General features: G+C 56.4%; 5 protein-coding genes across 5 annotated transcripts; 2 read left to right on the top strand and 3 right to left on the bottom strand.

Moving 5' to 3' along the window:
- Window positions 1–427: 427 nt before the first annotated feature.
- GUITHDRAFT_119938 (hypothetical protein) lies at window positions 428–1466 on the bottom strand (the record flags this gene model as incomplete). Its single annotated transcript, XM_005820816.1, has 3 exons — window positions 428–912; window positions 963–1014; window positions 1065–1466. 3 exons carry the CDS (start codon window positions 1464–1466, stop codon window positions 428–430), a joined length of 939 nt encoding a protein of 312 aa, XP_005820873.1.
- A 2557-nt stretch (window positions 1467–4023) lies between these two features.
- GUITHDRAFT_62455 (hypothetical protein) lies at window positions 4024–4242 on the bottom strand (the record flags this gene model as incomplete). The annotated part of the gene is made up of 1 exon (XM_005820815.1): window positions 4024–4242. A coding segment is annotated over one exon (219 nt), but the record flags the coding sequence as incomplete, so codon positions are not given.
- Window positions 4243–9791: 5549 nt separating this feature from the next.
- On the top strand, window positions 9792–10327 carry GUITHDRAFT_119936 (hypothetical protein; the record flags this gene model as incomplete). The annotated part of the gene is made up of 2 exons (XM_005820814.1): window positions 9792–9807; window positions 9858–10327. 2 exons carry the CDS (start codon window positions 9792–9794, stop codon window positions 10325–10327), a joined length of 486 nt encoding a protein of 161 aa, XP_005820871.1.
- A 1030-nt stretch (window positions 10328–11357) lies between these two features.
- On the top strand, window positions 11358–11960 carry GUITHDRAFT_158871 (hypothetical protein; the record flags this gene model as incomplete). The annotated part of the gene is made up of 1 exon (XM_005820813.1): window positions 11358–11960. The coding sequence occupies one exon, from the start codon at window positions 11358–11360 to the stop codon at window positions 11958–11960; it is 603 nt and encodes a 200-aa protein (XP_005820870.1).
- A 2100-nt stretch (window positions 11961–14060) lies between these two features.
- GUITHDRAFT_155915 (hypothetical protein) lies at window positions 14061–15336 on the bottom strand (the record flags this gene model as incomplete). The annotated part of the gene is given in 9 exon segments (XM_005820812.1): window positions 14061–14082; window positions 14096–14228; window positions 14281–14379; window positions 14427–14537; window positions 14581–14671; window positions 14712–14776; window positions 14819–14963; window positions 15016–15079; window positions 15283–15336. Coding segments are annotated over 9 exon segments (779 nt in total), but the record flags the coding sequence as incomplete, so codon positions are not given.

Genomic DNA, 15336 nt, shown 5'->3' with positions numbered 1-15336 from the left:
GAGGAGGAGCTGTCCTCTGGCTCGAGAAGTGCTTGCGCCCGCAAGGGCAGTGGGTGGATGCTGTGGCAGAAGAGTACGCTGGAGGGAACATCGCCTTGACAGACGCCCGAAGTACATTGAAGGGCAGGAACAGAGTTTTACTCGCATAAGGGAAAACAAAGCAGGAACAAGCTAAACCTGCTTGCACACAAGGGAAGCTGACTGATCCTTGTGAAAGAGGCAAAGGTCAGCAGAGTCTCCATAGGAGCTGGAGAGATAGGAGGCGAACAACCGGAGAGGCTCGGAAGACGGCAAGCTTGCACCTTCGCTGATGCTAAGTAGTTGCAACTCGCCCTTCCCTCGATGGAGTCGAAGAGAGCTTGGCAGTCGAGGGATTTGAAGGCGTTCTTTGCATCCAAACTCACCAGCACTGTCAGACAACTGAGTTTTACTCCCAGAAGGTAAGAAGTGCCTCAAGCACTGTGGGGTTCGCGACATCTTCATCATCACCGCGAGTATGAACAGGCAGGAGCGCGGACGCGGTTTGCGAGAACTTCAGACAGCCGTCTCGATCCAGTCCGAACTGAATCGCTCGAGGGTGGGACAAGAGGAAGTGCTGGTCAAGAAATGAGCGAATCCCCGCCAAAGCAAGCTTCGTCGCGAGTCGACGGTGCGCGGAACCGATGACAATTGGCCGCAAACCAGGTTTATCAGCTCCCTTGGAGAGGGGAATAAATCTGCCTCCTCGACGAATGGCCGACAGGGCAGGAATCAGAAGGTCTGGCTGATCAGAGAGGAGAGACAGGTGTTGCCGAATCCTCCACCCTTGGTCATCGGTCCCCGCCGCAAAGGAGCTGTAGCGCTTCATCGCCTGGATCAGGCTTGTGGTGTCGAGGATGTCAGTCAGATCCTGCTCCGAAGGGCCGCAAGCGCCTGCTGGGTGAGATGAGCCGCGGAAGCACTTCCAAAGGCAGGCGATGGACCAGCAGGGAACTTCGCTTGTGCCTCAGCAAGAAGATCAGCAAGAGTGTCAGCCTTGTAGTTGCCTGAGCTTAGCAGCGTCCGTACAACCCGATGAAGGTCACCCGCGGAGAACTGGCGAATCGACAACTGTCTTTGGCGCTCGTACGCAGAGGTGAGAGACAGGAGAGGTCGCGGCGAAGTAACAGGCCCGCTCCCCCTGAGACGCGGGCTGCTGGTGCCTCGGCCCTCTTGGTTGTGGTCGCTGCTGTGGCGGTGGCTGAGGCTGTCTCTGCTGCTGCTGCTGCCGCCGCCGTCGCCGCCGTCGCCGCCTTTGTGGTTGCTCCGACTCCTTCACTGCAGCTGTTGAGGGAACGGCAGCTGCAGGTTCCGAGATAACCGCCGAAGTTGCTGCTGCTTGCTGCTGCTTGCTGCTGTCCTTGGGGCGGCGGTGCCGCCCCCTTCACCTGCTTCTTTCCTAAGAAACGTCTGCACTGGCGCTTGATAAGCGAGTCCTTGGTTACCATTTGCAGAGGTTGGTACGGGAAGCAGTAAAGCAGGGAGATGCTAGAAGGACAAGGGGCTGATAGCGGCAGCGGACGTCTCGACTGACAGTGGTCAGTCGGCTGCCTCCGGGTATCGCGTCTAAGGGATGTTATTCCTCCTGCATGCTCCTGCTGCTTGTTGCTTGATTGCTTGACCCTTAGGCTGCTTGTCTGCGCGGCTTCGCGCTTGGGCTGGCGCTGCCGCGTCTGGGTGCCAGCAGTGCTGGTTCTTTTCGGGCTTGTGTTTTGTGTGTGCTTGTGCCGCTTCTCGCTGTGGACTGTGTGCCTGCCGGTTCAGCTTGTTCCTGCTTTGTTTTGCTTGAGGCACTTTTTACCCTCTGCCAGTAAATCCTATAAATGCTGGACGAGGAGGGATCATACCGATCGATGAATCGCAGCAAAGACACAAGGCAAGCCAGCGAAAGCTCTGCAGTCTCACCGACGAGGCGATCAACCACTGCAAGCCCTGCGGCCAATCGGAGGGGCCGTAGGGAGAACCGGGGGCACATGCGGAGCAGAATCAGAGTCAGCATCAGCAGCGTCAGGCGGAGCATCTTCAGGCAGGGCAACCCCAGCTGATGCACTCGCAGCGCCTCCAGAGAGAGACGGCGGAGAGTCAGCGCCTGCAGCCTGAGACTCGGAAACTACAGGGGGATCAGGCCGAAACAGTTTGCTGTAGTCATCATCCGAGCTGGACGATGAGGAGTCCGGGGAGGAGGGGGAAGCAGCACTAGGGGCCGCTGCTGCCTTGTGTTATTGCTGTTTGATGTGTGCGTGAGTAATAGTGGATTTACTGGCAGAGGGTAAAAAGTGCCTCAAGCAAAACAAAGCAGGAACAAGCTAAACCTCCAGGCACACAGCGCACAGCGAGAAGCTGCACAATCACACACAAAACACAAGCCCGAAAAGAACCAGCACTGCTGGCACCCAGACGCGGCACCGCCAGCCCAAGCGCGAAGCCGCGCAGACAAGCAGCCTAAGGGTCAAGCAATCAAGCAACAAGCAGCAGGAGCATGCAGGAGGAAGAAAATCCCTTAGACGCGATACCCGGAGGCAGCCGACTGACCACTGTCAGTCGAGACGTCCGCTGCCGCCACAAAGCGGGCGGCCGCGGACGGAGAAAGGGCAGCCGCCGACAAGGAGCCGGCGTTGCCCGGGGGTCCGCCTGGGGCAGCGGACGGAGGGAGGCTGGACACAGGAACACGGTAAGGTTTTGCTGGTTCCTGCATTCTTCTGCTTGAGGCACTTTCTACCTGATCCTATGATGCGAGTAAAACTCATGAATGATCTAGCTGCCGTTCCATCTTTCGTCGAGGCTGTTTGAAGCACAGAAGGTTGTACCGATGAGTTGTGATGAAACTTGAAATTTGAACTTGAAACTTGAAACTTTGTCCTGCCCCCTGCTGGCGAGAGGCAACGTGAGTAAGGCAACACTTGATCAAGGCCGTCGGAGGCAGACGAGGGTGAGAGAAGGAAGCGACATGGAATGCCGTGAAGCGCACGGAGCGGACGAGGCAGGAGGTGCCTGACAAGCTGCGAGTAAGCGAGGAGGAGCCCCTACTAGTGAACGTGCATGAGGCCGCGAGATCTAGAAGGGAGCTTCAACGGCAAGAGGGTGGTGGGAACGAGAAATTTAAACCTTTACAAGATGAGGGAAGAGAAGAGATCTCAAGCATGAAGGCAAAGAGATGACGAGAAAACGATCACACGCGAGAGAGGAGGCAGGACACCTGCTACCCTCCCCCTCCTTCAAGTCACTTGAGACACCTGCTACCCTCCCCCTCCTTCAAGTCACTTCAGCCTTGTGAATGCCTGGAAGCAAGTCGAACTCCCGATGAGTTCGACCCTCATGAGAGCTGACGGATGACCAGCTGCCGTTGACGCTCGTTCGCAGAGGTCAGGGAGACGTGACCTCTTTGCCTTGCAAAGACTGTCAGCTTCTCAGTCACCGACCCACCCTGCCCCTCCTGTGGTCGATAGGAGAAGCTGCCGTGTATCGTTATGTACTATCATCTCAGCTATCGCCCAGCTCTCCTCCACCACTAAAGCCTCTCAGCCTGTTCGTGGAGCGGTGCCTTCGGTTTTGCAGGTTCTTTCAGTCCTTCACAGAGTTTTGACTTCATCCTGCAGTAGCTCATCCAGCTCGTCCAGCTCGTCCAGTTCCTTGAGTTCTTCTATCTGATGGACGTGCGCCGACGTCTCCTCCTCCTGCTTCTCCTCCTGCTTCTCCTCCTGCTTCTCCATCATGGACTTCTCCTGCTGTCACAGCCGTGAGGTTCAAGGACAAGACGCTTCCTTGGCCTACCTCGAGCAACTCGGCTTCGGTCTGCTTGAGGACTCTCAGCACGAGGCGGGTCTCACGCAGCTTCTTGAAGAGCTTCTGGTTGTGCAGCGGCAGCGTAAGTTCATGCTCTTCGCCGTCCGGCAGCTGCTGCAGGTCCACCTGCACTGACCCCACCAGATCGTCGCTCGTCACCTGAGTTTAAAACCCGTCAGATTAACCTGCAAGCTCCAGCAGCTCTCCAGGAGGGCTCACATCGTCCTTGTCCCACAGAGTGACGCTGAGCACCTTGGTCTGCCTGGTCATCTTCCACTCGAACTTCTGATCCCACACAGGGTTCACGTTCTTGTTTTTCACCTCCGACGCAAACGTCGACAGCCCCGAGCACGCGTTGACGAAGAGCACGCAGTAGGGGTCACAGCCCGAGATCAGGTCCATCCTCGGCAGGTTGGTCGCTTGCACCAGCGTCACCCTCAAGATGGTCTCTGAGGTCGCAGCCGGCGGCTTGTCAGTCGGCTGCTTATCCAGCTGCTCCTGCTTTTCAAACGCCGAGGGCGCGAGCTCCTTGGCGATGCTCGATAAGAGGTTGAGAAGCCGCTGCTGGCTGCTGAGGAGTTTGACCTGCCCGATCTGCGTCCCGATCTGCCGTCGGATCCCATCTAGGTCATGCAGTTCCAAGAGTTCGGCCTTCCTCCTCTCAGAGATCTCCGACGGCTCCATGCCATAGCGGTTCATCAGGTCTGCCGACGCGACGATCTCGTCTTCTTGCAACATGAGGTCGGCCTCCTCCCCCGCCTCTTCCGCATGAACCTTGCCTGCCTCTCTCCCCAACGCTCGTCGAGCGAGCACGGCAACTTCGTGGGTGTCGAGGGAGACGCCCCCGGGCAGCAGGATCAGCTTCTCCTCCTCGAGGTCTCGTTCGAGCACGCGACGCTGGCTCTCCTTGGACGTCAACGTCTCGCGCTCCTTCACCAGCGCCTCCTCCAGCTTCTGGTTCGACACGAACTGCTGCATCCTTATCGCCTTCCTCAGCCCATGCCAGAGAGTCTCCAGCAGGTCCTCCACCAGCCCAGTCGTGCCCTCCGTCTCCTCCTTGACCTTGGCGTACGCGTCCACCAAGATGGCGAGGAACACGTTGAGCAGGATGAAGAAGGCGATGAACAGATACGACCACAGAAAGATGTGAAAGGCGCCGTCAGGAGCTGCATGCGACATCTACGGCTGCATGTCAGCTTCGCTCACATCTCACAGATCCTCTGCTCGCTCACCGACGCGTAGAACTGAGTCGTGTCAAGACTGAGCAGGAAGATGAGGAGCGTGAGAGATGCCGTCGACATGTCCTTCATCCCCTGTCCCGTCCAACTTAGTCAGCTCCTCCTACCCAGCTTCTCCGTCTCCTCCCTCCCTCAGCCTTTTCTACCTCCTTTTCTCACCTCGTACTGATGACCGAACAGCATGTGACCAACCACGGAGTAGCCGTAGAACACGACAGCAAACAGCAGCATGAAGTGCCAGAGGTCGCTGGACGCGCGTGCGATGGTGCGAGTCACGAGGCCCATGCGCTCTTGGAAGTCAAGAGACTTGAGCATGCGCAGCACGAAGAGCACGACGCTGACTCCTGCAAAGAAGGAGTAGAGGTTCATCGACCCCGAGACCGTCCTCGCCTGCTCCAGCAGGTTCAGCAGGTCTATCTCCGCCTGGTTGTCCGTCCGGAAGTGCCGTGCCTTGGCGTTGCCGGACTTGAGCAGAGGAACCTCGAAGCTCTTTCCCGTCTGCACCGTTGTGATGCCCTTGCGCTGCCCTGCCATGCTGTACTCGGGCCCGTAGAAGAGGACGGGGTAGTTGGAATTCATGTAGAACTGGCGGCAGTCGAAGTAGTGGAGGAGGCAGGTGATGATAGTCCCCCACATGAAGGCGAAGTGCGTCCAGTCGATCCAGTTGAAAGGATGCGACAGGTAACCTGTCAGGTTGTACTTGCGGATCTCGGCGAGCAGCTCCGTGACCTCCATGTAGCTGTTGATGAGGAGAAACGTGACCAAGAGGACGAACAAGAAGATCTGCATCACGGCCTTGGGACCAGCGAAGAAGTCAACGGAGAAGGAGTTGACCTTGTAGTCCCAGGGGATCCTTCCTGTCTTCTGCCAGTTGAAAATGAACTCGTGAAGAGCGAAGATGTTCTTAGGAGCGTTGTAGGTCAGAAACTGCACTCGCACTTCCTCTGTCTGCGAGTCGATGAAGGAGCCGTCTTCCGCGAACTGAATCATGCTCTGCGCCAGCATCTGCGTGAGCCGCTCGTCAAAGTAGAGCTTGAACGTGTCTCCCTCAGACGGCATGATGTACTTGGGGTCCTTGTAGGCTCCCTTGAAGCCGGTGAGGTTGCGCGCGGCCTCTTCTTCAGAGATGAAGCCGTCCATGTCCTTGTCGAAGAAGTTGGTGTCGTACTTCTGCGGAAAGAAGCCGATGGGAAAGGAGAGCTCTTTCTCTCCATCCGACTCGATCACATGCCTCTCAAGGGGAGCGTAGAACTTCTCGGGGTAGAGCTTCGGGTTGTACATGTTGCTGAAGGACATGAAGGAAGGATCGTACCCATACGGCGTGTCGTCGAGGGTGGAGGAGGGGCAGCTCACGATTCCTTCCACTGACTGCATGTACTTTTGGACATGCTTGTTCACGCTCTGAGCACAGGACGTCGGTTTCATCCTTCTCTGTGAGATCACGATGGCGCCGACGATTCTGTTGTAGGGAGTGATCTCGCGGTTCTTGGGCTCGAAGGGAGGAACGATCTTAGGCGGGCCCTCGCTCGCATTCCGATACTCCCACACGCTGAACTTGTAGTCGCTCGGGCACGTGGCGCTCGCTGTCAGCCGCTGCGCGTCCATGCAAGCGGGAAAGTTGCCCGAGGTGGGGCACAGTAGGAAAGGGCAACGACCGTCGATGGCGTCCCTGGCGTCAACCTTGCAGAAGCTGCAGATTTCGCAGGTCCCCTTCTCCGAGCTCGACGAGCTGGGCTTGGTGCAAAAGAGTCCTTGATCCTGGCAGTCGTAGTGCGACTCACACACCCCACCTGATGCCGCAGGTCAATCACTGACAAGACTCTAGTGCTCTCACCTCGCGGGCCCTTGCTGTAGAGCCAGCCAGTGGTGATCGCCATCTCTTGCTCGATACTCACGAACGGACAGGCGCGAACAAGTTCCTGCTGCATCTGCTGCCGATGGTCCAGCAGAAGGTTGACGATGGCGGCCACGTGGCTTTGGGATACGGCGATCACTTTGCTTGACACGTAGACCGTGGGGTCTTGACGGGTCACGTTAAAGAAGGTCGGGTGAGGAAGATCGCGAGACATGTTGAGCTTCTCCCCCACGATCTTCCTCCAAACTTGTTCGACGGAGAAGTTCCCGCACAGAGAGCGCAAGACAGACGAGCTGTTGGAGGAGTTTTGCGACGAGGAGTTGGCAGGAGACGTCGAGTTGTTCAACAAGATAGCTGAGCTGTTGCTGGGCGTGGAGCTCCCAGCTGAGGGTTCTAACACTTTAAGACGGAAAGACAAGCTGACATCGGGAGGTCCTATGAAGTAGCTATAGTAGTAGGTGTACGAGCTCGCCAACTGGAAGTCCGAGTACTTGCTGCAGGCGATCACTCTGACTCGCAAGTACCACTGATACGTCTTGCCCTCTAAGAAGAGCTGGATCTTAGAGCCATGCTGGACAGCGTTTGGACAAGTAGCAGCGTCTTGCCAGTCGGCGCAGTCACAAGTTGGGGTCTGCTGTCGTTCGGTAGAGAGAGCGTAACGCATGTAGGTGATGTTTGAGGCGCTCAACACCTCCACCTCCGCGACAGAAGTCCCGTAGACGTACTTGTTGTACAGAGGTCTCAGCGTGTAAGCGACGGGCTTCAGGACGGGGGTTTCAGGGTGCTCAGGGCATGCGACCGCCGAGCCCCATGTAAGGCAGAAGCCTTTCCTGTTCCTGTAGTAGTAGGAGGTCCAGAATTCAATCCGCATGATGCTGGTGGGTGATGTCACCTGCGCATTGATCTGATCCAGCGTCCCGCACAACACCGCGAGCAACTTTTTCGACGAGCAAGTGATAGTCGAACACGAGTAGACAGACACCTTGTCGTAGTAGCACGGATTAGAATAATACCTGTACTGGTACACGTCGAACTTTTGGAACGTCACAGTCAAACTGCCGTTGACAGGCGGAGCAAGGATCCAGTTGCATCTAGTATATGTAGAGTAGTATGAAGTTTCGCCCGAGATGACGAAGCCAGAGGGGCTTGAGAGGGTCTGACCATGGTTGGGGCAGTTAGTGGCATACCTCAACGACATCTTGCCAGACTTGGCCTCTGGACCTTGGAGCTGCTTCCTAGCAACTTCGCGACTGGTGTGCACATCCTTGCTCTGAGCGCTTGTGTCCGAGGACGAGGACACAAGCGGATGTTGGCGAGCAGTTGCAGTCTTGTCCAGGGCGACTTGCTTGGCAGTACCCTCGGGAGGAAGAGCTGGTGGCAGTGGGTTGAGGGGATGAGAACTCCTTGGGGCCTCGCGTACTCGAGAGCGTCGAACGCTGGAAGACTTTTCACAGCTGGACCCAGACTGAACGATGGTCGCCTTGTTGGCTGGCACGTACGGACTTCCGCTGACATTGGGCAGAATGCTACAGTACCCTACCTGTGCGAGATTTACTATCGGTGGAATCAGTTGAAAGCTTACCTCTACTAGTGTCTCCAGCACGCCCGTCACGGAGTCTTTGAGATCAATTCTGCCGCTGACCCCGTACTTGGAGGTGAAGAGGTAGCCCATGTCTGCCCATCAGATCGTCAGAACCCTCCGACTTCTTCACCTTCCTCGGACTTCTTCATCTTCCTCCGACTTCTTCATCTTCCTACCTTGTGGGTTGAACGTGTTGCAGAATGCAACCTGAGATTCCAGAGGCGAACGACACAAAGTCTTCAGCGCATTCTCGCCATACACCGCGTTCTTCAGCATCTCTCGCAGGTTTCCGTATTCAATGGCTGTCTTCCGTGGTTGCAGACGTGAGAAGGAGCTGTGAACATTCTCAGCTTGCTCAGCGTACATGGCTGAACCTCTTCACCTTGGCGTGATTCCAAACAGCGAAGAAACCGCTTGATTCTCCACCAGCCCCTCAGTAGAGGAGTCCTGATACAGCACCAGCGTCAGCTCGCCGTCCGGCGCCTCGAAGGTCATCTGGGTAGCGTTGACGTCATCTTCGAAGAGAAAGTCTCCCATCGTCTCGCTGTAGATGTTGTAGAAGAATCGCACTCGCGACGTATCCTGCTCCAGCTCTGAGTTCTTAAGAGAGATTCCAAGCTCGCTGCTGCTTCGCTTCACCACGTCCTCTAGCGTGATTGTTAGCGAAGTCACGTTCTTGTACTTGCCGCAGTCTTTGATGCATCCGAACCTCCCGAATCCCGGGTACTCGTCCGGTTCGTCACACTTCCCGTCACCGCACACGGGGTCGCTGAAGACTACCTGGGCTATCCCGCGGAACCTGCACTGCTCCGTCAGCGAGGAGGAGGGGGTGGGAACCTACCAGGAGTAGAAATCTTCTGAGGTGCTCAGAAACCCCGTCGAGCCCAGCCCTGAGTTCATGTATCCTCCGTTGCCCAGCATTGGAAGGTTGCTCCCTACCAGGTCGATGACGGAGCTTTCAACGTAGTAAGACGACTCGATGTCTCGTTGCAGGAAGAGGAAGGAGACGTAGACGAGGAAGAAGAGCGATGTTCCGAAGAGCCTGACGTAAGAGGAGGAGCGAGATAGCTTCTCCCGCACCTTCTTCAGAAGCCCGTCGATCTGGATCTCCCTGCGAACAATGGGGTCCGTTCTGCTTCTGAGCCCAAACAGCTTCTGTATCTCCGTGTCCCTGAGGACTCCTTCCACCTCTTGGATGTCATCTACCAACGTGTCGATCGGATGTTTAATCAGATGCTCGATCTCTTCCTCCTCGACTTTCCTCCCCTTCTGCTGTCTTCGCTTCTTGAGCACAGATGAGACAACTGCCCCCTGCATGTTGAGCGAGTCTGGTCCCTGCTCTCACCTGTGTTGTAGTCGTGCTAGGTGCTTCTATGCGGAGACAAGGCGAGGCTTCTATGCGGAGACAAGGCGAGGCTTCTATGCGGAGACAAGGCGAGGCTTCTATGCGGAGACAAGGCGAGGCTTCTATGCGGAGACAAGGCGAGGCTTCTATGCGGAGACAAGGCGAGGCTTCTAGACGGAGACAAGGCGAGGCTTCTATGCGGAGACAAGGCGAGGCTTCTATGCGGAGACAAGGCGAGGCTTCTATGCGGAGACAAGGCGAGGCTTCTAGACGGAGACAAGGCGAGGCTTCTATGCGGAGACAAGGCGAGGCTTCTATGCGGAGACAAGGCGAGGCTTCTATGCGGAGACAAGGCGAGGCTTCTATGCGGAGACAAGGCGAGGCTTCTATGCGGAGACAAGGCGAGGCTTCTATGCGGAGACAAGGCGAGGCGATCGCCTCTCAACCTGATTCTCCGGCCTCGCAGCCATTTCTTCTTGTCCACGATGAGGTGTGCTCACGCTTAAATAGGGGCCTTGTCAGGGATAGGGAGATATGCAGCAGACGACGAGGGTGGGGTAGTGACAAGGTACTTCATCAGGGGTAGGGGTGGGCCCATTAACTTTTGTGGGGGGGAGCACCTAGAGCCTGGGGAAAGATGGGGGTGGGGGGGGTGGAAGGGATCGTCAGTTGATACCCCACTCAGAAAGTCAACACAACCACCCCACCCCCTGAGCAGCCTGTGCACCAGTGCCTTGTCTGATCGAAATCACGCTTATTCGAGGCGCCCCGGTATCTGCCGGCTACCACCGGTCCATCGCCCCTTCAATCAGCCTCAACTGCGGGGGTACTTTTGTGGCAGGGCACGGCACAAGTAAAGTGTCCTAGCCGGTACAGCCCTACGTTACTACCAGCGTATATGACCCCTGCTAGGACCGAGTTATAGAGGTAGTGTTGGTACCGAATTGACACTCGTATCTCAACAACCTTTTAATTTCTTCACTCGTACCTCAACAACCTTTTAATTTCTTCACTCGTACCTCAACAACCTTTTAATTTCTTCACTCGTACCTCAACAACCTTTTAATTTCTTCACTCGTACCTCAACAACCTTTTAATTTCTTCACTCGTACCTCAACAACCTTTTAATTTCTTCACTCGTACCTCAACAACCTTTTAATTTCTTCACTCGTACCTCAACAACCTTTTAATTTCTTCACTCGTACCTCAACAACCTTTTAATTTCAACAATCTTTTAATTTCAGCAGCGGGGCGTTTCCCTCAGCCTGAGTCACAGTGTGCACTAGTGAATATCCCCGCCGGGCCCCCGGCCTAACAGCATAACGGTTTTGAAACCGTCAGGCCAACGGCATGCCGGATGAGATTGGTGGCGGCAGTAGTGGAGGAGGAGGAGGAGGAGGAGGAGGAGGAGGAGGAGGAGGAGGAGGAGGAGGATATTTGAAGGAGCGAATTCCTGATGCATCTGAGAGAGGAGCTTCAAGACCATCGGGAAAAGGTTCGTCGCAAGTAGAACGGGTGGTGCTGAGCAATGGCGACATGTACGAAGGAGAATGGGAGGGGGGAGAGAAGCATGGACGAGGACGGTACCTCTGTGCGTCTGGTGTCAGCTATGATGGAGAATGGAGTAAGGACAAACGACACGGGAGAGGGACGTGCTGTTACGGAAACGGAGACAAGTACGATGGGGGCTGGGAGGATAACAAGAAGCATGGTCGCGGGAGGTACACTTTCAAGAGCGGCAACGTATACCAAGGTGAATGGCGAGACGACCGGGCAAGTGGGAAGGGACGATGCTCCTACATCAATGGAGATGCTTATGAAGGAGCCTGGAAGGAGGATCGAGCCCATGGCTTTGGTGTCTACTCGTACAAGAATGGAGCCAAGTATGAGGGAGGATGGGTGAAGGGGAAGAAGAGCGGGCAGGGAAGGCTGTTCTTCGAGGACGGCGGGGTGTATGAAGGAGAGTTCAAGGAGGACGAGATCCATGGTAGAGGAAAGAAACAATTTGTTAACGGTGACTTGTACACTGGGATGTGGTTACGTGGGCTCCGACATGGGGAAGGAAAACTCACGCAAGCCAACGGAGAGGAGGAGTTGGAAGGATTGTGGGTGATGGACAAACCTCCGGAGAAGGTCTGATAGTGCGTTCTTTGATCGCCGTGCTCATTCCCCTTCGCCTCCTCCCGTCTCCCGTTCCCTTTGCTCCCTCTCTCTCCTTGTAGAAAGTTGGGCTTCCCTCTCATCCTCGTTGCCCATGTCTGCGGCTCGGCCTCCTCTCCTGCAGGTCGATCTGAATCTCATGGCAGAAGCTCAGCGAGGAACCAGCGCGTGAGGAGGCGACGCGAAGAGTGGAGGACGAGCGCGTCGCAGAAGCGTTGATGCAGGAGCTGGTGGAGGGTTACGTGATCAAAGAAGTTAAAGCGATGATTACGAGAGCGATGAAGCGAGTGAGGTGAGAGGACATGAGAGGAGAGGAGAGGAGAGGAGAGGAGAGGAGGGGAGGGAAGCGGAGAGGAGAGGAGAGGAGGGGAGGGGAGGGGAGGGGAGGGGAGGGGAGGGGAGGGGAGGGGAGGGAGGGGAGCGGAGGGGAGGGGAGGGGAGCGGAGCGGAGAGGAGAGGAGAGGAGAGGAGGGGAGGGGAGATTGACATTATCGCAGCGAGCTGAAAAAGAAAGAGAGAGATGCCGCTCCCCCCCAGGCACCACAACCACCTCGTCCTCGCCCTCATTCTCACCCTCGCTTCATCCTCGTCCTCGTCCTCGTCCTCGTCCTCGTCCTCACCCTCTCCTCCTCCTCCTCATCTCCTTACTCCTCGTTGTCCATCGCAGGTTCCGCACATTGAGAGGAGGAAAATTGATGAAGACTTGAGTGGCGATGAGACGGCGAGATCGCACAGAGCGGGTGAGAGACCAGGCTCCCTCCTCTCTTTGATCATCATCTTTTCAACCCTCCCGGCTAATCCCCGAGCCTCTCTTGATGTTCTAAACCTCGTCTAGCTCCTCTCATCCTCTCTCGGCCCGGCACGCCAGTTCGGATTGTCAGAGACGTGCCCTCGCTTGGGTTGCAGGTGCCTCGTCAACTTCCTTCGCTCTTCGTCTTCCCTTCCTCTCTCGCTACTCTACCCACCCCACTTCCGTCCTCTTCCTTCAACTTCCCCACCTCCCTCTTGTCTTCTTCTCATTTCGTTTTCCGGCAAGCAGAAACTCAGGGGCGAGGAGCCGGATTTGAGTGCAGCGGCAGACCTTCAGCTGGACTCCAGCTCGAAGTCATCCCGGGACTCGCGCCCGCTCTCAGCTCGTCGACCTCTCTCAGCTCGGGGGCAGGTGGGTCCGGCTTTTTGCTCGCATCTACGTCTGATCCCCTCTCAGAATCTCCTTCCTGCCAGCAGCGCCCTCTCCCTCCTCTCCCAGGACAGCCCGTGTCCCTCCTCCCTCCGCCCCTCGTCTCCTGCTCGCCCCCGCAGCCCCAGGCTCTCTCACGAAGAGGTGAAGGCCTTCACGAAGCAGAGCAACGGGAGGTTCAAGGTGCTGCGGGGGGACGAGGGAGGGGCTCAGAAGCCACTCCAGATCGCCATCATCGCAGGGCCTCACAGGTAGGGAGGAAGAGGAGGAGGAGGCGAAGTGGTGGAGCTCATGACGCCGCAGCCTATCGCGACCCGCTAGCAAAGGTGGCGCAAGCGCATTGCAGGGAGCAGGAGGAAGAGAAGGCGAAGCAGAGGAGAGGGGGGAACCGAGGTCGCAGGCTGAGAAAGGGGAGGAAGGGAGGGAGCAAGAAGACCCGAACTTGAAGGAGGCGATCGAACTCGCTGTCGAGCTCAACAGGGGAGAGAAGACAGCAATAGCCTAAATCTTGTGCATGTTACAATCGCAGTACATAGCCTTCCTCTCCTCGTCTCCCTCGGATGAGACTGTAGCTTCAGAGGAAGCGCTCCTCCTCTCCAAAGAGAAAGTCCATTGGAGCGGGAGAAGCGAGCCTGGAGGAGGCAGGTGAGGAGGTCAGAAACGAGGCTGAGAGAGACCTAGTGCAAGTCGTCGAGTCTCGAATCGCGTCCAAACTTTGAGTCCATACTGTGTTGGGTGCTGAGAGACGAAAAGTGAGGAAGACGCCAAGGGAGTTACAGCAAGGGATGTTTCTCCTTACCCGCAGCCCTAGCGTCTTCACCTGGGATGTGAAGGGGATACTCGTGACATTCTTCGAGCATGCTCCACACGTTGGCACCGCCGTGCTCGCTCGTCTCAGTTGAGATCACTTCTTCTGTGTTGGAGTCCGAGAGCGACGCAGTCGTCGATCCCTCAGCCTCAAACTTCGCCGCCAGGGTCTCGATGGTCAGGTCGGCACCATGGAAGCCTCTCTTGGCCTCTTCCTTGGCCCTGCTCTGCTCTCCGAGCGAGCCTTGAGACCTGCTTGCCTGCGATCAAGGGAGTCAGACTCTAGGAGAGGAGCCGAACAACGCGTCTCACCGCGTCTCTTCCAGCTAGAGTCCAGCTTGTCATCTCATCATCTTCTTCCTGGCCTTCTTCACTTGCAGCGTCATTCGATCCTTGCAAATTGATCCACGACTGCGAAAGAGTGACTGCACTCCTTCTCCTCTCGCCTCCTCTCCCACCTCTCGCTCGACGTTGCCGTGCTGTCTAGCGTGTTCCAGCCTTCGACGGAAAGGCCAGCGGTCAAGCCCCAAGTTCCTACAGGCGTTCTTCAACGCCGTCTTGGAGATTCCCTGCAAGGGGGTGAGCGAGGCAGCAGAAGCGGCTGAGACGCACGAGCTTCTTAGCTGCTGCCACCAGCGGGATGTTCGCGATGTCCTCCAGCACTTGCAACGTCAGCTGGACCGGCGCGACGTTGTCAGCGTCCCTGCGACAGGTCAGCAAAGGCATCAAAGGCTCTTTGCAACCTCTTAAGCTGCCCAGCCTTGCGTCGGGGGAAGATGATGAGCTCTTTTTTGGGAGGGATGGGCTGCTGCTCGCTGTCACAACCTCCCTGCCGCCAAGAACCAGGCACCTGCAGGCGCGAGGAAGGCTGACTCTCTGCCTCCTCCACCCGTTGCTCGCCAACTGCTGCATAATGATCCTCGGCTCCTCGTGAGCTGACCATGGAGTGGCCCTTAGAGGCTGAGTTGGAGTAGGAGCGAGCAGAAGCAAGCAGCCTGTGCATGACTTCAGTCACCCCGAGAGATCTTGAGAGTCGAAGGAACAGACTTGGAGTCAAGGATGTGGGCTCGCCAGTAATCGTGTTCGGGCATACCCCATGAGGAATTCCACACTGCCAGGCTATCAGAATGAAACACCACAATCATGTCAGGCTATCAGAATGAAACACCACAATCATGTCAGGCTATCAGAGTGAAACACCACAATCATGTCAGGCTATCAGAATGAAACACCACAATCATGTCAGGCTATCAGAATGAAACACCACAATCATGTCAGGCTATCAGAATGAAACACCACAATCATGTCACAAACCTTGTCGTTCTGAGGGTCCAACAGTCTTGCGGGATGATTGATGGTGCTGCATCT

The sequence above is a fragment of the Guillardia theta genome (assembly GCF_000315625.1).
Source record: "Guillardia theta CCMP2712 unplaced genomic scaffold GUITHscaffold_164, whole genome shotgun sequence".
In the NCBI taxonomy this organism is placed as follows: Eukaryota; class Cryptophyceae; order Pyrenomonadales; family Geminigeraceae; genus Guillardia; species Guillardia theta.
The sequence above is the reverse complement of the archived record's forward strand: the minus strand, read 5'-3'. Positions and strand labels throughout refer to the sequence as shown.